The sequence below is a fragment of the Heliconius melpomene genome, chromosome 15, assembly GCF_056956725.1.
Source record: "Heliconius melpomene rosina isolate 202511_hmr_F chromosome 15, ASM5695672v1, whole genome shotgun sequence".
Classification (NCBI taxonomy): Eukaryota; Metazoa; Arthropoda; class Insecta; order Lepidoptera; family Nymphalidae; genus Heliconius; species Heliconius melpomene.
This window is the reverse complement of record NC_140403.1, coordinates 6,510,148-6,530,947: the sequence shown is the minus strand read 5'-3', so window position 1 is coordinate 6,530,947 and position 20,800 is coordinate 6,510,148. Positions and strand designations below refer to the sequence as shown.

The 20,800-nt window shown below is 34.2% G+C and overlaps 4 protein-coding genes across 5 annotated transcripts in view; 2 read left to right on the top strand and 2 right to left on the bottom strand.

Moving 5' to 3' along the window:
• Positions 1-39: 39 nt before the first annotated feature.
• Positions 40-9,598, bottom strand: Smurf (SMAD specific E3 ubiquitin protein ligase). Of its 2 annotated transcripts, XM_085198026.1 has the most exons (12): positions 9,404-9,596; positions 9,270-9,308; positions 8,063-8,204; positions 7,366-7,466; positions 6,771-7,020; positions 5,851-6,069; positions 5,312-5,418; positions 4,750-4,982; positions 3,235-3,447; positions 2,739-2,978; positions 2,203-2,390; positions 40-1,830 (listed from the first exon to the last, which is right to left on the bottom strand). In XM_085198026.1, the coding sequence occupies exons 1-12, from the start codon at positions 9,456-9,458 to the stop codon at positions 1,182-1,184; spliced, it is 2,436 nt and encodes an 811-aa protein (XP_085054152.1). In that variant the 5' UTR covers positions 9,459-9,596; the 3' UTR covers positions 40-1,181. The 2 variants fall into 2 exon arrangements, with proteins under 2 accessions (XP_085054152.1, XP_085054153.1); XM_085198027.1 differs by lacking the exon at positions 9,270-9,308 and having other exon boundaries at positions 9,404-9,598.
• A 614-nt stretch (positions 9,599-10,212) lies between these two features.
• Positions 10,213-12,201, top strand: LOC146531503 (putative isoaspartyl peptidase/L-asparaginase GA20639). Its single transcript, XM_085198028.1, has 6 exons — positions 10,213-10,806; positions 10,890-11,086; positions 11,168-11,281; positions 11,471-11,639; positions 11,777-11,878; positions 11,952-12,201. The coding sequence occupies exons 1-6, from the start codon at positions 10,620-10,622 to the stop codon at positions 12,119-12,121; spliced, it is 939 nt and encodes a 312-aa protein (XP_085054154.1). The 5' UTR covers positions 10,213-10,619; the 3' UTR covers positions 12,122-12,201.
• A 504-nt stretch (positions 12,202-12,705) lies between these two features.
• Positions 12,706-17,244, top strand: PGS1 (Phosphatidylglycerophosphate synthase 1). The gene is made up of 7 exons (XM_085198118.1): positions 12,706-13,452; positions 13,546-13,692; positions 14,091-14,308; positions 14,384-14,454; positions 14,843-14,938; positions 15,472-15,598; positions 16,024-17,244. Exons 1-7 carry the CDS (start codon positions 12,876-12,878, stop codon positions 16,147-16,149), a joined length of 1,362 nt encoding a protein of 453 aa, XP_085054244.1. The 5' UTR covers positions 12,706-12,875; the 3' UTR covers positions 16,150-17,244.
• stet (rhomboid serine protease stem cell tumor) overlaps positions 17,236-20,800 on the bottom strand; it is a 72,583-nt gene continuing 69,018 nt past the window's right edge. Inside the window, exons 8-9 of the mRNA XM_085198116.1 lie at positions 19,164-19,349; positions 17,236-19,004 (exon numbers count right to left, since the gene is read on the bottom strand). Of these exons, the coding sequence (XP_085054242.1) occupies positions 18,501-19,004; positions 19,164-19,349 (690 nt within the window). The 3' untranslated portion in view covers positions 17,236-18,500. The remainder of the gene's footprint in view (positions 19,005-19,163; positions 19,350-20,800) is intronic.

The following is a 20,800-nucleotide window of genomic DNA, read 5'->3' as shown; positions in this document are numbered from 1 at the left end:
TAAACACAGGCATAGCTAGTTTAAAAATAAAAGCATTAGTATTGTGCAAAAATATGATACTTTATTTTAACGTAAGTTGTAATTGTTACCATTAAAATGTTTTACTTGGCTAACAGTCATACATATCTAAAGCTATCGCTATTGTTAATTAATGGGTAAAAAGGCACTCATCCTTGTTATAAATATGAATATTTTCTCACATCACGTAACATATAAAACCACTTTATTACAATCATACAATTATGAATACATTTACTTAAAACCTCTGAATATAACAGTAAATAAATGAAATTAAATATTTGTCTAAGATGAATAAATCATTTGTTAACATGTAAAAATTGTTATATTATATACATAATTCCTGATATAAATAATATAAGGCACCTCACAAGTACTCATTTCAAATCCAATATTGAAACTAATTTCTATATAACTATAACACATTGTTTGTGCTTTGTACTGAAACCACCAGTTATATACAATAAAATGTACTATGATAATACTTTATTTTTATATAACAATCACTATTTTTTTATCCTAGTACAATGACACTTTCGTATAAACAAAAAAATTGCCAGAAATATTAGAAAATATTTGTAAAAGAAAAATATTTTACTTACAAAATTGAGTAAACATTAAATCAAATATAAATTACGACAATTCGAAGCATACGATACATTAACACAATAATGATTTCCATTAATATGTCCTAAAACTAGACATGAAAGTATACTTTTATTTGAGCATTGCATACATGAAAAACTTGTGCTTGATATATTGTTAAAGTGCAATATAGAACAATTAGTTATAAACAAACCCTATTAATATGGATAACATTTAATAAATACTTTTATATTATCAAGTAATAAGTAGGATAAATTAAATATAGTGGAAGTACTTTGCAATGTTACAATGCCTTAGTGAAGTTTAGGTCGTAAAATGTAGACTTTATAATTTAGTTTCTTGTATACTAACATTCTATATGACAATGTTACATGAGTAAACATAAGAATTTGACGTTCCAAAAACAGTAATAATTTAAATAATTTTGTCATGTCCATGTATTTTTTAAATTCGTCAGTCTCATTAATTGCCGTTTTGATAATGTTCATTTATAATCAGAATAAAAATAACTGCAATACAGCATTATAGAATATACGATCGTAGAGTTCACTATGATATCATTCGACGGCGAACCCGGCCGTCTCCAGAACGGCCTGCTTCAATTTGTCGTGCAGCTTCTGTTTGGTCGGATAGGGCGGCAGGTCGAGGCGGTTAAAGCACGTGTGCGCCTTGGGCAACGAATCGGGCGAGGCGTCGGCCACGAGGTGCAGAGTGAAGAGGCGCGGCGCGGCGGCGCCCGTGGAGCCCTGCAGCGCGCGGAAGCCGGCGAGCGGCACGCGGCGAGAGCCCGTCACGAACTGCAGCAGGCGCGCGCGCATTTCTGCGTCGAAGGCCTCAACCAGCTCCCAGAACCAGGCCACGAGCGGCGCGTCGGGCGCCACGTGCTTGAGGCGCGTATGGCGGCGCCAATCGGCCGGGTCCAGGTCGGCGCGACCAGCTAGCAGCGGCGGCAGGTCCCGGGGGGCGAGGGGGCGCAGCAGGGGCGGCGGCACCAGGTCGGCCAGGCCGCGCTGCAGCGCCAGCCACTGGCGCTCGGCGCCGCGCGTGAATCGGTGCGCCACGTACAGGCGCACGTACTCACGCTTGTTGGCGTCCGTGACCGCGTCGGCCGCACCGCCCGGCCGCAGCTCCACGCTGCGCACGGCGCCGAACGACGAGCACTCCACTGAGAAAGTCGTGTCTATGACGCCCGCTATGCTGTTGTCCCTGGACATATCGAAACAAAAGTCGGTTAAGAATTGCTTATTGTAACAGTTCTAATGTTATAAAAAATTATTATTGTTTATAGAACAACCCAGCAAGTTAAATCAATGAAATATTTGTTGCTTTTGATTTATTAAAATATTGATGACAACTGTTGTATAAGTATTACAGAAAAGTATTTATCAGATATTGATTGATTATCTTTGAAGCCAGTCGCGGCGCAGGGGCACAGTGTGACTGTAAACACAACTGGTTGAGGAAGTGAAATATTTATTAAAATTTATATTTTCATTTCTTCGTTCTGAAGTTGATTTCATTTGATTAACTTTTGAAAAAAATATGTTAGTGATGAAATTTACGAAAAATAATACTAACAACATCCAAGATAGTGATCTGTGTAATTCAGGATCTACATCGCGAATATCTTTCAATGTTATTGGTCTGCCCAGTAACTGTTTGTAGAAAGGTGCGGTGAACGCGGCGTCTAGTTGATGTCCGTGGAACAAAGCGACGCCCAGAATGCGACCCGCGAAATGGAAGTACGACAGATGTTCAGGGTTAACCTGTAATCAAATATGCTTTAAAATTATTTGTCCATAAAATACACCTACGTTTTAAAGCACATCAAATAAAATAAGAATCTTCCTGTAAGCATTCATGTCAATCGCTCGAAAGAAAAAAAAACTTCTAGTTTTCGCTATAGTATCAAAATAAATGTGGCGTTAATTACCACCATACAAAACAAACAATGTCTCAAAAATTGGGGAAAGAATTTTCCAGAATGAAATGTCCTCATAAGACTTCCTCTGCCTAAATAGAAATAAGCATAACATAAACTTAAAAAAAATAAGACCATACCACCACCGACTTAATGAAAATAAAAACCACACCACATAAAAAACCAAACTTACGCCAGAATCAGCATTGATTTGCAACGCATATCTATCTTCGCCAGAATTCGCATACTGAAATAGGCCATAATGTGGATTAAAAAGCTCCCTTCCCAGCAGATGTAACCACTCCCTGGCCACGCCGCCGTAGTCGAGGCCCTCTTCGCCGCGGAATTTGACCAGCAAACGCTTACGTAACTCCTTGCCTCGTAACTTCATTACGAGTCGGTACGATTCCTCTAGTACTTCGTTGCGGGACACCTGGAATATAATTTAATTTATGGTATTTATGATAATGATAATTTTATCATTTTGTTAATAATTCTTGTAGTTGTATGTGTAGATGTTTCAATGATATAATAGCAAAGTAACCCTCTTATTCTTTCTTTCTTATTTATCAGAAAAATATAATCAGAATTATATAATTATCAAATATAATCTACGATATTATATTACAACTTTAAGTAATCTTCCACACTTGTGCTTTATCTACGATATTATATTACAAACACACTACCTCTATCCTACAGTGTCCAGTCTGCGGCTGCAAGGCCTGCAGTTCAGCTCGCAACACTCTCGCCTTGGCCGCCAGGTCCCGTTTGTACTTAGGCAGCGCGTCGGGGTCCAGCTCACCCGCGGGGGAGGGGGATGGCGAGGGCGCAGGGGCCTGGGCGGTGGGGGCTGGTGCGGTGACGGCTGCTGGGACTGGAGCCGCATCTGATGAGGGAGTCTGGGGAAAGAACCGTTCATCGTTTAATAATTTTATTTACTGTTTTTATTATCTCTCTATGAAGACACAAAGGTATTTAACGTATCTCTGTATGTATGTATGTTTGTGGCATTGTAGCTTCCAAATTACTTGTTATTTTATTTTATTACTAGTTGGCCCGGGCCCACGCGGCTACGCCCGCGGAAATATAAATAATTAAAATAAGTTAAAAAATAATAATAAGTGGAGATTTATTATTAGAAAAAATATCTGAGTAACCGAAATGAACAAACAAAAGAAGTAAAAGTAACTAAAGGAAATTCTTAATATTAGAAAAAGTACCTAAAGTTTGCCGTGCGCGCGTACTAAACATTTTTCTATATTAAATAATTATTAATTTTTGCGAACAATATTAAATAAAATCCCAAATGATTAAAATTACGATATTTTAAATGTATAACATCGGTATAGATAACCGAACTGAGATAAATTAATTATAAGCGGCAAATAATTACATAAAAAATAATAGTAATTCGAAAATATATAAACATTTACAAAATCATCAAAGTCATCTGCCCGTTCGCGTCGGTCATACTATACCACTCGTAGGCTAGGTCATTTGGAATCAGTGACATCTTAATTATTTATTAGAATGTAATACAGTAAACTATAATTTCAATCTAGATGAAATGCTAAAAGTGACTATTATATTTATTTTCATAAGGATGAATATCAAATAATAGAAATCATCTAATTGCTATCTTTGCATCTGCTTAGCAACGCGTAGCGACGATTGTTATTAACATGGCGGAATAAATTGCTTGTCAAATTAAATATTTTAATATATTGGTATATATCGAAAATGTTACAAATATGAGAAAAAAAAAGTATCCTATGTTCATCCTGGGACCCTCAAGTATCTCTATATGAGTATTTTATCACAATTAAATTAGCGGTTTGGGCCTGATTGCGTAAAAGACAGACAGACAGACAGACAGACAGAGTTACTTTCGAATTTATAATATAGGTATGGATATTTATTTCGAAGATTGTCAGCGTTTTTCTAATTGTTAATTTTTGAGAGCTTTCTTGTCTTGCAAACAATTTGTGAAGATTTTTAGTGTAAAACTACATTTTACTTGCTGAGCAAACTTTCTAAGCCAGTTTGGGCGCCTTCAATTTGTTATTTACATTACTTGTAACTAATAATGTTGTTGTTATCCTTCATTAGTGATTTACGGCTCCTAGAAGTCATTTTAAGTATTGTTTTATAATTACACAATTTCAACATCACAAAACAAAAAAAACAAACAAAACACTTACAAGCCTAGCAGACAAAGCCAATCTCGGATCCGTGAACTGAGTGGTCCTGTTATTATGATCAACAAAGTAAGGCCGTCCAGAGGGCGCGTGCCTCATCTCCCAGCCGGGTGGCAGCGGGCCGGCTGCGGCAGCACAGTGACGCAGGTGCTGCGGCACTCGCGGGTCGTGCCAGGTCGACACGCCAGTTACTTTGTTGTAGAAGTACACTTGGCCTTGAGCGGTGGTTCGCATTTCTGTGTATGGAAAGTATTTTTTTTTATTGTTATTTTTCTCTGCTTCTACTAATTTTTACCGGCGGCTTTGCCCGTGTGGTCTACGTAGAAGATTACTAAAAGTTTTTTATGACACTTGAAATAATGTTAATGCGTGAGATAATTCTGATTGCAGGTAAAATGGATTATACCAAAATTATTAAAGCCATTATTAGTGGGCTATACCTACCCTAGCTAGCTAACATTCCTCCATAAATATACTATGCTATGCAAAAGGAATTTTTAATAGGTAGTTCCTGAGATTAGCGCATTCAACCAAACAATTGTTTTTGCTTTATTAAATTACTCACCATATCCTGGTGGTAAATCAGTAGCTGCTATGGGGGTGACTGGGGGAGCTGCTGTAGCTGAGAGTGGTTGCCGACTTCTCACTGCTGTTTGTGGTTGTGGTTCAGGCCTAAAATCATTGACATTTTATTTATTACCTAATTACTGATTTTATATATACTTTTTTAACAGTGAAGCCAGGTTAAGTGGGACCTGAATAATTGAGAATCCTAGGACTTTACTTATTAATGGGACATTTCACACCTGGTTCAATGAGATTCTTGCCTAGAAATTTTCCATTTACCTCTATAACCCTCTATACCCTTATACCCCGTTTAAGTGAGACATTTTACTAGCCTCAGTCAGGGTTTTAACCTAGTATGTGACTCTAAATGCAACAATTGTACATTCGATTTTCACATGAAGGAATATGCATAAAAAATGTTCAACTTCCTCGCTCACACCCGTAACAGTACAAATCGAGGCTTTGACCTCTTAAATCTCAACACTAGGTTTCCTCTGCATACCCTGCTATGCTAATATAAAGTTATAAAAAAATTACCTCAATGAAATGCAAGCCGCATGGCTAACATCACTCTCTGATATAGGCGACGACGGGGATACAGGGGACATTGGTGACATAGGGGAAGCCGGGGTGACGGGGCTAGTCGCACCCGGGGACGGGGAGGACGGGGGAGTGGTGGGCGGAGGCGAGGCCGAGGATGTCTCCACTGGTCGCTCCCATTGCGTTTGACGTAGTGCATGGTTAACGTAGTATGGTCTGGAACAAGTATATTATCGCATATAAGTATATATCGCATATTATTACAATATTTGTACTTAATGTTATATTGTAGGCAAATTATACAAATAATCGTTTCATTAAAATAATATTTTTTTTATGAAAGACAAAGCAAACTAAAATCCAAGAAATGTTTTGCAAGTTATTTGAATAGATAGAATAAAACATACGTCAATTGAATAAATAATAATAACTGTAACAAGCTATAAATTGATTACATCCTTATTTATTCAACATAGAGAGCAAGCTGGCTACAAATGCAATTATTTTCAGCTTCCCACTGTATCCCACATATAGCAGGGCAGAAAACTTAAGTGTTAGGACACTATTCTACCCCATGCACCATCCAATTTTCGAAAAATTTAATGTTGAGTGGCGGAACTACACGCCGCGTTTTATTTTCTTATCAGAGCAAAGAAATGAAAGTAATTCAGTTACGTTTCAAGTGGGAACCGAATACACACCTGCCACGTTCACAGCTAGACACTGTGCCACAAAACAACCGCGATTAGTTTAATACTCTGTTTTATAATTATAACTTGATTTACTAAATTTGTAAAAAAAATAAGCAGTAATTATACATAAATAAATAACTCTTAAAAGCCATTTAAAAGCAAATTGACATAAATAAATTAGTATTCAAAAATGTTAAAATACTTTACACACGATAAGACTATTACCTGCCACTAGAGGTGCATCTCTCTTCCCAATGTGGGGGCAATGGTAAATTTGATACATTTGAATTTATTGGAGGATCTCTCGAAGCTCTCACTTCTCCTGCCGGTCCAACAACTGCTAAAGGAGACCCTTCTCCGGCAGCAGAGGCCGGTTCGCCTCTGGTGCTATCTCGAGATAATAGAGACACTATGACTTGACCTTTAACACCACATGTTTCGCCAGAGCTATCTTCACATAATTCCAGGCATTGATCTAAAATAATTTAGTAGACATGATTTTTCTTTATATGTATAAATTTATATTTAACACACAGCAGAGTAAGCAGATGGAAACTGGGAAACTAGTGTTAAGACACTAAAGAATCCCTATTAAGAAACTTCCATTCTCTACTATCTTTAGGCATTGTGTTTAGAGTGGCAAATATCAACACTATGCTTATTATTAGAATGAGGAAAATGAAAATATGAAATAATGTATACTCATGAATGGGAATTGAACTCACAACTATCAAGTGAGTTACAATCACAAGCCTGTGCTGTGCAACATGGTGGCCTCAATTATAAATATAAATTAAATTATTGATATGAAGTAACTTACAGCCAGTATCTTTTAATTTATGAACTGTTGAAGGCAGGATACGGACACAACCAAGAAAGCCAGAACCTTGACGTTTATGGACTTTTCGTTGATTCCAAATACTAAAAACATATAATTCTTTATGAATAAACACTAGCTGTGACATTGAATTTTAATTTTGTGAAAAAGACCAAACCTCAATTGTATTGCCTGTGAAAACATAATACTAACAGAAAGATATAATAGCAAAAGTAATAGATAAATGTTGTCTCATTGTCAGCTTAGTTGCACTTGTGCCTTTTTATACCATTCACAAGTGTAAAAAAATACAACATTAACTTTTATTTTAGTTTACAAACCATTTTTTTAAATGATGATTGAACTATGAGTATAAAAATATTATTACAAGGTTTTTTAATGAAATAGTAAAAACTTTGTAATATTTTTTTTTTCTCCCCTAAGAATGTTAGCAGGTTTACACTCTAAAGCCTATGACAACAATATTACCATTGCTAAATCAAATGTAAAATTTTAAATGTTTCTATTTTATAAATCTAGTTTATTATAATTTAATTTAATAGTGTTTTTACATTACATTTTGCCTGGCAGAGGCTGCTATTAAGCAATAAGGCAACTTTTTGTATGTGTATTTTTTTATTGTATTTCTGTGTCTTTTCTTGTGAGCATAAGATAAAGTTATTACTATTACAAATCATACCTTATACTAATTCCATCTCCTTTTGTTAAATATAAGTCATAATGTGTATTCCATTTGGGGTCTAGTGTAGCTTTAACTGCACTAGTTGAGTATACTTGGCCACTGGCACCTACTGATATTTTTGCAAAAGGGTCTGGTAATCCTGTTGATGTAATAGTTTAACAATACATTAAAATAAGTAACAATTAAAGAGAAAATAAAAACCTATAATAAAATGTATTTCTTTCTGTTTCTTTAAGTAATTAAAAAAACATATGCAATAAATATATATATAGGATAATATATTGCAAGCAGACAAACAAAAGGTTTTGAACAATTACAAGACAAAAAAATATTCTTAGTCATGCACACAATAAAATTAAATTGCCATTGAGTAATGTAATATATAAAGATGTTGCATATTTATTAAGATTCAATTTCATAAAAGCTACATTTGTAATAATATAAATAAATAAGTTTTAATTTTGTTTAAATTTATTATTTATCTGGATTTTACAGTGCTTCGAAGTTGACCAGGTTTCCCAGTACTCTTAAGAGTATGATAAAAACAAACCATTAGATGTAACTTTTAAGTACCAACATGCAGTGTTTGTAACATTACTAGCGACATGAGGCCTGAGAGGTATTCTAAGAAATGGGACAAGTCATTGAAAGATAATATGTCAATCACTAAAAATGTGACATAAATATCATTTTATCATACATTTTCACTGATTATTTTTATCAATTTCTGAAAAGATTGCTCTACATAGAAATGTATAAATATAAATAAACATTGAATAGTTTCAATTATACATGCTTTACAACTATATGATTTACAATGGTAGTAATTAATTTATAAGTAAATTAAACTAGTCCACAAAGTGAAGGCCTGTTTAGAAAAAATCTATATATAATTAATATATTAAGTTATTTAAACAACAGATTACATGTTTAAATGATATCAAAAATTGATTTCTTATATTATTCCTACATAGAAAATTTAATATAATATTAAAAACAATTAAATATTACATTTAATAATATAAAGCCTTGTAAGTTTTAAATCAAAATAAGCACGCATATCGCATGTTTTACAACAGAGATTTTATGTTCCAATTTATATTTTATGTGTTTATAATTTGTATCATATGATTGGAATCATACACTCAGACAATTAAATTACTCAAAGCAATTCCATGAAAAAAATAAAACAGGATACACTTACGAAATAAATCCCTTCGGACTAAGTTTCTCGCACATAGGACTAAAAGAAAATAATAACGTTAATTAAGGAGTGACACTCATTACACAAATTCACATCGAGCTTGGAACATAATACAGTGAAAGGATGTTACTTACTAGTAAGTCGAATTTTTTGTGCCCCATATTTGCGATTTGACACTGGAGTAGACATTTTCACTGACTTTTAAGAATCATTGCAGTTTTAATTTTTAATTAAGCCGTAAATTACGTTTTTGATGTATACATTTGCGACCACCATTTTTCTTTCCTTTGCTAACATTCATTTTATAATTTATATACTTGCCAGTTGTCAATACATACTATGGTTGCCACTGTTATTAAGTTAGTTTCTTTACGTTGAAATTTTTAAATAGAAATCTTTTTTACAAATAAAAAATATAGAAATTGAACACTAAACGTTTGACATAAACAAGAACGGACATATCTACATATTTTAATTAATTCAGTTACACATTATTAAATGGTGAAAATTCTGATCATTTTAGAATAAAATGATAACAGAACACTGTTTGTTATTTTCAAGTAATCTATAATATTCTGCTTCAAATCTATTTAATTTTATTAATTTATCTGGATTTTACAGTGCTTCGAAGTTGACCGGGTTTCTGAGTACTCGTAAGAATACTATAAAAACAAACTTAAACCTTTTCACTTCTTTCACTTCTTATTCAAGCGGGCGAAGCCGCGACGATCGACTAGTATAATATAACCACGGAACACATTTACTTGAATATAACGAACAAACAGCGTCTTGGTATCCAAAACTTTGTGAAGAAAATGGCAAGCCTCTACAAGCGTGTAAACTGCGCTTATTATCGGTTATTAATTTAATTCATATTTTTATATTTTTTGACATATATGATATATCAATTAATTATTAATTGACTATTCTTGCGCAAATTATTTATTTTTGATACTACTTTAATTAAAAGAAATTTTAATAAATATTGTTTTCTACCCAATGTAAATGTAAATAACACAACAAACTAGATAAATATATCTATCATGCATTATAATATCTATTTTAACTAAATAGTCGTAATGCTTATTTTCAGTTTTAAATCAAATGGACTTCTGTAGAATTATTCTTTTCTTTACAAAGATATAATATAAACTCTGTACACAATTAGTTCTATATACAATACTATATATTTATTGCATATATATTTGTTTGATAATATTTATAGTCTTGATAGCAAATGTTTGATTAGAAAATATGATAAAGAGTAGCCTGTGATATCTGGAATTTAATTTCAATTACACTTTATATTTATTAAATAAAAGGCAGTATAGAGTGTTCTAGTAGTTTACAATGGAACCTATCATTATTGTGCATGGTGGAGCCGGAGATATTCCTCAAAGTCGTGTCCAGGGAAAATTAAATGGAGTAAAAGTTGCAGTGATCGCTGGGCATAAAATATTGGAAAAGGGAGGTAATGCCTTAGACGCGGTTGAAGCAGCAGTTATTTCTATGGAAAAAGACGAATACTTTAATGCTGGTCAGTAACTTTTGTAAAAAATATTTCACTACAATTTTCGTATATATGCAGAATGTAATGTTATAATAATAATTACTCTACAGGATATGGGTCAGTCTTGAATTTGCGTGGAGAAGTAGAGATGGAGGCCAGTATAATGTGTGGACAAAAACTTGATGTTGGTGCTGTAACTTTACTCAAAGATTTTGACCATCCCATAAGTATTGCTCGTAAAGTATTAACAGATTCTAATCACTCATTATTAGGAGGTGAAGGTGCTAAGATATTTGCATTAGAAAAGGTATAAACAACATTTCACTTGTTCAATCTTTTTTATTTTCTGGAAAAGTATTCAGTTGAGTGATTTCCTGTGTTTCTTTAGGGATTCCAGTCAGTTCCTGTTGAGTCTTTGATCAGTGATAATGCAAGACATGCATTGGAAGAATTTTTGAAGCATGGAGAGTTTGGGAGAACTGAAATAGGAATGAAAAATGAAGTAAGCTTTCTATGTAATTAATGAAAGATATTAAGATAATGTTCGTTTTCTTTGCTTTACATTGTATTCTGCATAAAGCAGGGTTGTAAGGCAAGGTTGTATCATGTTACTAGACTAAGAAAATAAAAAAAAAATCTCCAAGTTTCAATGAAACCCACATATTAAATTTTGTTAATTGTTATTTTACAGGGGGGAGTTGGCACTGTAGGTGCAGTAGCAATAGACAGGAATGGGCATGTTGCTGTAGCAACAAGTACAGGAGGCATGAGTGGTAAAGCTGTTGGACGCATTGGTGACACACCGCAAATAGGTAGTGGTACTTATGCAGATGATAATGTTGGAGGAGTTTCTTCTACAGGTCTGTTAAATATACATATAATATGATATATATATATATTTATGCATGGAAGTTAAATAAACTATTATATGTGTAAATGTGTTAATATTTTGTATTTCATGTTATTTATAATTTACTTTATTGTTAAATCACAAAAGGTCATGGGGAGTCCATTTTAAAATACTGTTTAGCACACAGTATAATCAAATTAATGGAAAATGGAACAAACACAAATGAAGCAACAAAAACAGCTGTGAATGGTAATTATTTAGACTTGTGTAATATTTCAAGCATTAATTTTAAACATGTCATAATTTTTCTTTTATTTTACAGGAATGACTAAGCGTCTTAATAATACTGCCGGTGCTATAACATTATCCAAAAATGGGGATGTTGGTGTGCACTTTAGTTCTAATAGAATGTCTTGGGCATATATAAAATCAAATAAAATATATTATGGAATTGAACAAAATGAAGTTATGGAGGCAGAATATAAATACTAATACCTTATATGTTCACACAGCTATATAAAATTTGTAATTATACATACAAACATATATTAAATATATTTTTATTAATGAAATATATATTTTTAATTTATTATCACCAGTTAACACATAAGGTCTTGAATTTTGGTAGAAAGCAGGGAATATATTCCATTCCCTGCTTTCTGCCAGATCAAGAAAAATAACATTATGCAAGAAGAACAGCAGCTAAATTCTGACCTGAGATGTTTATATAATGATAAATTACTATATTTAATTATTAAATTAAATCGTATTTTTAACTGGCTTCTTTTTTCAGATACAATTGCATTATAAGTTTGTATATTAGAATTTAAAAATCCCCATAAAATGGCAATACGTAAAAATTTTAATTTTTATTAAGTTTAGAAATTGGTAAATATAATAAATTCTGAGCAAATTGCAGAACGTCGCATAGTTCAGGTTAACGTATGGTAATTTTATATAACAAGAGAATTAGGAAAAAAACCTGCGTGATGAGAATTCGAACTTCGGACTTTTCTGCAATTTTATTATGTAGTCTGTTAACATTCTGAATTGACAATTGTAATCAAGGAACATATACTAGATTGTAATTGACATTTGACAAAATAATCGAAAATATGTATTTGTATTGTGTGCTGAGGCTGATATAAATGAATATTAGAATGTCTCTCTATTTATAGATATTATAGATTTAAATATTAATAAAATAATTGTTTTTAAATTTGAAACATAAATTCACTTAATAATAATGTCGTTTCGATTCAAACCTACTGAGCTGCAACATTATAACTGGATGTTCAACTTAGCGCCGTGTTTTCCAATAAATGCTAAAAATATAAATATAATTACTGATCCTAACAAATTTTATAACACTCTATGCGAACGATTTCGCAACGCCAAACGAAGAATTTCATTAGCAAGTTTGTATATAGGTACTGGTGAATTAGAGAAAAAGTTATTGGAGGTTACTGTGCACAATGTTAAACATAGAGAAGATTTCAATTTTAAAGTATTGCTAGATTATCAACGAGGTACACGAGGCAAAATTAACTCTCAAACTTTGTTACAACAGTTTGTTAATAGTATAATCGATAAATGTTACTTAGGTTTATACCAAACACCTAGATTGCAAGGTCTTTGGTCGACGGTACTTCCTTCTCGTTACAATGAAATTGTTGGTCTACAACACATGAAATTGTATATAGCGGATAATTCTGTTATCTTGAGTGGTGCAAACTGTTCAAATGATTACTTCCAACAGAGGCAAGACCGTTACATTGAAATTCAAGATGATGATCTTGCAAATTTTTACTGTGAACTCATAGGTATGAGAGCAGTAAGTTGTTAATTTATTTTTTAGTTCAATATTGTATTATCAATGAGGTTAATTTTAATAGAAATAAAAAATAATATTGTAGATGAAGTCCTAAAATATAGTAAACAAGATGCAAGATATGATTCCAAAACAACTAATGTTGAAATGAAAAAAATTGGCCAAAGTATTGAAGCAGTTATAGAAAAATGGAAATATCAACAAGCCACAAAATTATCATCATTTAGTGATGGTATTTATCTTTTATAATGTATTTTATATATGAGCATATTATAAAGAGATTGCTTTTATTCTATAACAAATATAAATAAGGTGATATAAATAAATATATTCCATTGAATGGAATGAATTATTTTCATTTTCTTGATCTAGTAAGAAGACAAAGCAAAGCATTGAGTTTTTTTAAGTGTGCAATGTCTTAAAAATTGGGAAGTTAGTGGGGAATGGATTGTCTTAAACAGAGTTCCATCATCTTACCTATCCTGATAAATGCCGAATACAGTGCCAATCTATTAACATGTGTTAACTGCAACAACTAATTGTATATGGCAGTAATCTCAAGGGCCAAGTCCCAATATTTAGATAACTACTCTCAAGCTAACTTTATTTTTGTATTTGCTTCTTTTATAGACCAGTCAGAAGCAAACACTTGGGTGTTTCCCCTCATACAAATGGGTGAATTTAAAATTAATCAAGATGAGCAAGCAACTTGCAGTATTTTATCTTCCGCACCAAAAGGCTCTTACTTTCGTTTGGCAACAGGGTATTTTAATTTGACTGCAAAATATGCTAAAATATTATTAAAAGACTGCAAAGCAAATATAAGTCTATTGATGGCTCATCCCAATGTATGTATATTTATTTTAAAATTAGGTACTTTACATAAAATAGGTAATTTAAGTGGTAATTGTAACTATTTTCAGGCTAATGGATTCAAAGGAGCTGCGGGACCTGCTGGTGGAATTCCTCATGCATATTCTTTAATAGCTAGACAGTAAGTACACAACAAGTAAACACTAATCTTTATTGATTTTATAGTGTATATGTGTAATACCTTCACCTTAGATTAATTATATATTTTCTGTCTATATATTGTATATATGCTATATAATAGGAACAGAGTATGTAGCATCAAGACACTATTACGCACTTCATGTCTGTGTTTATAGGTATAGTGTGTTAGGTGGCAGAACTTAGCGCTGTATTTTGTTATTCAACAATGTGTTTAGTACTCAGATATAGAGGGAGAGAGCTTTTCTCAAGTGTGAAACAAGCTCATACTCATTACTCTTATTATCTGAAGAAGTCTCACTGCCCCATTATAGCGTCAGTAAATATAATGATTATAAAGAAAATAATAAATATAATAATTTTTATTTTAGATTTTGGCACCAAGTTGTTGATTACAATCAAACAAGTAGAGTACACATGTTGGAGTATGAAAGGCCCGGTTGGACATTCCATGCTAAAGGCTTATGGTAAATCCATTTTAATTTATTATTTAAATTACTTCATTTAAATTTCATTAATTACTGTTTATGTGAAAGATGTGTCAGTACCTACATATATTGTTAGAATACTTGAATTATATTTGCCAATTTTAAAAATAATTCTAAAATTGTATGTTTAATATTACAATATATGTCTTATATTAAATCAATCCAAACAACTGGATATACATATATTTTATAAATATGCATTGAAATACTAAATCAAAATTTATTGTTAAGTATTAGCACTTAAAATTTTCCCGAAAATTAAACACTTGTATTCATTATAAGAAATTTTTATGTCATATACATTATAATGAGTACTTTCACTAGGTTGTCCTAACCCAGCGTTATAGCGTCTAACTAAACGCCACGATTGTGGGTTCAAGCCCCATTCAGGGTAATGAACTTTCACATCCTTCACTTTGATAAAAAAAATATGCACCGTATTGGATGAAAATAGAGTGTCTAAACACTACGTTACATTTGCTAACTAAAGAAAAGTATATAAATTATTTCAGGTATTATCCTCCTGGCAGCGATGTCCCGTGGGCTACAGTAGTAGGTTCAGCTAATTTGGGAGAAAGATCAGTTCGTCGTGATCTTGAAGCACAGGCCGCCATATTTACTACATCGACTGATTTACAAGTAAATTACTGTAACTTTATTATTAATGTTGAAAAAATATATATTACTCTTTGTCTTTTTACATTAAATGTCGAGTAGCAGAACTCAACGCCGCGCTTCTAAAAACTATACCTTTATCATTATTATTATCCACGAGCGATTCGATTCGCGAATTAGATTCGTCTCTTTCCTTTAATAACAAGCATACGCGGCGTTCAATTCCGCCACTTAACAAGCAACGCCTCCAGAATTCAGTGGAAAGGGGGAGCGGAGTGTCTTAACACTAGGCTCCCTCTGTATGCCCTGCAACTTGCAGGATACAGAGTGAAGCTGAAAAAACAAACAAATGTCTCGAATTATCGGTGGTGTATTGGAAACGATGTGTTCCTTTATTAGATTCCCTCCGCATACTCTGCTATTTTTGATATATTTTTACTTTATTACAGAAAAGACTACATGAAGAATGTTCAAAACTTCACGATTACGCTTCTGAATGTAGTAAAGATTTGCAACAACGACAAACTCCTTTATGGGTGCGCGCCACCGTAGGACTGTTTCGGACTTATTTTTAGGTTAAAATATTTATTTATAGTTCAGTATTACATACAAAGTTGGAGTAAATATAAAATTAGGACTTGCAATTATTCTTGTTCTAAGTTACCAGCCTTTGTATTAAATTAAATTGAGGCGCGAATTGAATAATCTAAAGGAAAATATTAGTTCTCTAGTAGACTTGTGTTTATTAAATGAGCTCAGGGGGGCTGCGATCAGGGCGCCTGTCCCCATAGAGGCCTCACATGTCTTATAAACAACTGCTATTAACATGTTATAATTTCTTTCGTTTAGAAATTGTTGAATTTTTTGTTATGTCTTCTTAACGATAATTTAAAAACATTTTTGTTGTTAATAATATGACTGAAATTACGTATAAGTTTGTTTGTTATATTTGCATTTTATAACGTTTCTCTATAATCATAGGAAAATAAACTTGAAAACTTATATCCAAAAATATAATAATATTTCTTATTAGGATTAATTCATTGTTATTGTTCGCTGTATTTAGTTAGTAAAAGTTGGATTTACATTTGTTGCTTGCCATATGCACCGGGCTATTCTAAGTTGACGGAAATAACAAATAATTCAGTCCCCCCCGAGTAGGAATCGAACGTCGAACATTTACATAATATTCCTATATAAAAAATAATGCAACACGGCTTTTTAATTAGGCAGGTTAATTTGGCATAGTTTTACTAGGATTTTGTATGAACGCTTAGTGAGATATATATAGTACAAAATAATGTATCATGTTAGCTTAGCCTTTAAAGAAATAAAAAATTGGAGATTTAACTTCTTGATGTAATTCTTTTTATTTAATGAAAAAAGATTATATCTAGTATTGTAAAGTCACAAATTGTAATTATGTTGACATTTTATTATAAAATATAATAACATGATACAAAAGATGTAGTTGTGGTTACTTGTTGTTATTAGTTTTAGGAAAAATAAATTACTTTATGTAGCGGGATTTGAACTCGGATTTGAAATTTGGAAACTCTGAAGCCAAGCCCAGCCAAGGCAATTTCAATTCTAGTTACGTTAGAATTGTATTTTTTTTATTAAGTTTGGTTAGCATATTGTTGTAAATAATAAATGCCATATAAATTTTATCAATCACTTTTATTCATATTCAATCTTATTTTTTCATATAATCACATAATTATTATTTCGATTCACGCTTAAAAACAAATTTAAAATAAATTAAATGAGAAAACACTCTGTAATAATTTACACAAAAAAAAAAAAAATCAGTCGGTTTGTGAATTATTTGATTCATATTAAAAGTATACAATTAATTTACATTAATAGGAATCAGGCACACGATATAAATTATCTATTTACTAGTGAGTAGTAACGTCTGTTAAAACATCAAGGTACCGGAGGTACTGAGGAAGTATGGACGCGACAGTTGATCCCGTAAAATAAAATCTCAACTTTGAGCATAATAATTAATTCAATTGTAAATCATAATAAACATTGCTATTGAGCAATTACAATTAATTCAATATTTTTCTTATTCTGAGCAATTAATTGAAGCGAACCTACATAGGTTTTTTTTTAGTTAATAACATTAAACAAATCAGTAAACAGTTGCTATCAAATAATAAAGCATATGAGAAATATTAAACTGAAGTATGGACGCCATTTTATTCTAATCTTTGGTGTTCTGGGCATAACAATGCTGACGCTCGACCGAATGCCCTACAACTGTATCGTTAAAAACCAATACTAATTTACGTACGTATAAAAGAGCTATTATATTATAATATTAAGATCGGCACTCGACGAGCGGTCAGACCGAACAGAACATAACACTGGTGCGGTAACGCCTTCGACCTAACACTACGGACGCAGAGAGTAGGTACAAAAATAGTTCACCTATCAATTAAAATAATTAACACTACTTAACAATTAAGTATCGCGAGGAGGCCGTGAGGAGGCAGCGGCGCAACATATGTATTACAACAGAAGTAACTATTGAAAAACGACATGCGCTTTAGGGGACCGTCCAAAAATTATGTTATATGAACTTCATGTTTTCCAGATCACTACCGTTCTTGTCGCGGCTGCTCTCATTTGAGAGATCCTACCCAGTGTGACATAACATACTTTTATTCACACAACTTTTATGTTTTAATACTTAGATTATATTACATTTTATATTACAATGTGACGTCACAGAACCATTCCGCATCCAGGAACGGGGGGTCTGACTTAACGTATAACATAATTTACGGACGAACAAAGAAACAAACATTCGAAAACGTTTAGCGCCGGTCTCCTGCAAAAATAATGCTACTTATCGCGTATCACACTAAGGTAAATTGACTAGGCGTGTCGTGTAGTGACGGGCGGCGGCGGGGGGCTAGTACACGGGCGGCGGCTCGGGCGGCATGTAGTGCAGCTCGTCTGCGGGCGGCCCGCACACGTTGTAGAGCACCGCGAACAGCGTGCACGCGGCGTACGCGCCCAGCGCCGCCCACCACAGCAGGCGCTCCCACAAGCGCTGCTGCGCGTGCTTCAGCACCAGCAGGCCGATGGAGAGGCCGGCCAGCGCGCCCGCCACGTGAGCCGCGTACGACACGGGCGGCGCCTCACGCGTGTAGCGCGCGTGCACGGCCAGCCCCACGTCGCACGAGGCCACGGCCAGCGCGGCCACGAGGCGCACGGCGCCGTAACGCAGCGCGTGGTAGTTGAGCAGCGCGTTGGCGAGGTGCGCGGCGAGCAGCGCGTACACGCCGCCCGAGGCGCCCGCGAGGCACACGTCGGGGTCCAGCACGGAGGCCGCCAGCGACCCGCCTAGTACGCCCGCCGTGTACACCGCGCCGCAGCGTGCAGCGCCATGCACCATTTCCAGCGGGAGCCCCACCTGATGATAACAAATATTAAATGTATAAACTGACACCAACGCAAGTTTTTAAGTGCAGATTAAGTTAGAAACTTTAAATCTAAACCTTCACAGGTTGGCCCAAAATCATACCACAAATTAACTATACAAAATAAAAACAAATACTTTCAAAACACTAACCGCCAACTGCACAAGCAGATTGAAGGCCAGATGCAGCCAGCCCGCGTGCACCACGCTGTACGTAAGGAACCGCCACAGCTCGCGGCGGCGGTCGGGCCGGTACACTAGCGGCGAGTCCACCGGCACCGGGCCCGCCGCCGCCGCCACGCTGCCCGACCCCCACGCGTACCATGTGAAAACGCCAAGCTGGAAACAGACAATGATCATATTAAATAATGGTAGTTAAATAGACGAAGCGCAGCGTTGAGTTCCGCCATTCAACATGCAATGTATTGGAAATTTCACGAAACTTGAGGGAAAGCGTCTTAAGATAAGGATCTCTTTGCTAACTCTGCTATGCAGAAAAATGCGTAGCGCTGCGAGCAATTAACAAAAATATAATAAACTACAGGTTTAAAAATAATTTAAATTTAATTGAGAAAATTGTGCATCAAATATTTATGATAAACATTAGACAACTTACTAAACAAAGATTTTTAATATATTCTTGTGTATAAAGGAATATAGGCTTCTAATTATAATAAAATGAATATCGCCGCGATAAGTTAAAGCACTCCGGTTTCATTGGTGACTTGGTAAAGTTTTACTTCATCAGATATCATAAACACGAACTCTTTATGTTAAAAAGAAATAATTGTATTACTTAAGCAAAAATAATAAACGTTATAAGAAATATGTTATTGCCTTAGACACGCAATGAATATATTGAAAAAAAAAAAATTAAGTAAATGTGTATTATGAAAGCGTTGTATTTGTGTCGCATTTCCTTTTACAGGTAAATTAATATAACATTTAATTATAACAATATCAATTAAAACCCATAAACTTCCCCTGAACCCTTTTATTATTCACACGTATTGATTTGTGAACATAAAACCTGCCAAATGTGCGTCATACTCGCGCACGAAGGGTTCCGTCTATAAAAACGGCAAAAAATCAAGTTTGTTGTATAGGAGCCCCCTTAAAAATATTTTATTCTTTGTTTTAGTATTTGATGTTATAGCACTAACAGAAATACATTACTTGTGAAAATTTTAAGTGCCTAACTATTACGGTTTTTGAGATAGCGAAGTTTAAAAATATCCCCCGTTTTACCCATTCGGTACGGAATTCTAAAAGATTAAAAAAAACAGACAATCGAGTGGATATCAAAATTACGTTATTTGCTACATAACAAGACGCAAACGAACGCATTATTCATAGAGGGAAAACCGTTACCCGCGGCCTATGCGAGTATAGCGGGAAGCGCCACACAGGAACCGTGCGTACGCGGTGAATCAACGTGTGACGAACTGACGAGACCGTCAGTCAGTACAGTCAGTATAGTCAGTCAGTGTTATAGCGTGTCTATAGCGTGAAGAGAACGATTGTTGTGATTCACGTAAACCGCTTGTTTGTGCGGATGTGAAATCCGCAATTACACTTTTTAATTAAGCGAAACAACTGGAGCGGGGCTCGAGCAGCGGTGTTCGTGTAGAAAGTGATGCACCGATTCTAGTTCCCCTAACGGCGAATAATTAATTCATATGTTATAACATACACCGTATGCGATCGAACTGTATGGCCACTGTTTTACTTCGCTTCGTTGCGTTAGAAGCTTGGCCGTATCTAGAGATATTTTCTGGGGGGACGGCTTG

Bases quoted from the DNA above. Each gene is read 5' to 3' on its own strand.
- Smurf (XM_085198026.1), bottom strand. From the start codon at position 9,458: ATGTCTACTCCAGTGTCAAATCGCAAATATGGGGCACAAAAAATTCGA. The intron at 8,205-9,269 runs GTAAGTGTATCC...TTACATCAACAG, and splicing joins AGTCCGAAGGGATTTATTTC to GATTACCAGACCCTTTTGCA. The intron at 3,448-4,749 runs GTAAGTGTTTTG...TTCTTTCCCCAG, and splicing joins TGGCTTTGTCTGCTAGGCTT to ACTCCCTCATCAGATGCGGC.
- LOC146531503 (XM_085198028.1), top strand. From the start codon at position 10,620: ATGGAACCTATCATTATTGTGCATGGTGGAGCCGGAGATATTCCTCAA. The intron at 10,807-10,889 runs GTCAGTAACTTT...ATTACTCTACAG, and splicing joins AGACGAATACTTTAATGCTG to GATATGGGTCAGTCTTGAAT. The intron at 11,087-11,167 runs GTATAAACAACA...GTGTTTCTTTAG, and splicing joins AGATATTTGCATTAGAAAAG to GGATTCCAGTCAGTTCCTGT.
- PGS1 (XM_085198118.1), top strand. From the start codon at position 12,876: ATGTCGTTTCGATTCAAACCTACTGAGCTGCAACATTATAACTGGATG. The intron at 13,453-13,545 runs GTATGAGAGCAG...ATAATATTGTAG, and splicing joins TTTTTACTGTGAACTCATAG to ATGAAGTCCTAAAATATAGT. The intron at 14,455-14,842 runs GTAAGTACACAA...TTTTTATTTTAG, and splicing joins TATTCTTTAATAGCTAGACA to ATTTTGGCACCAAGTTGTTG.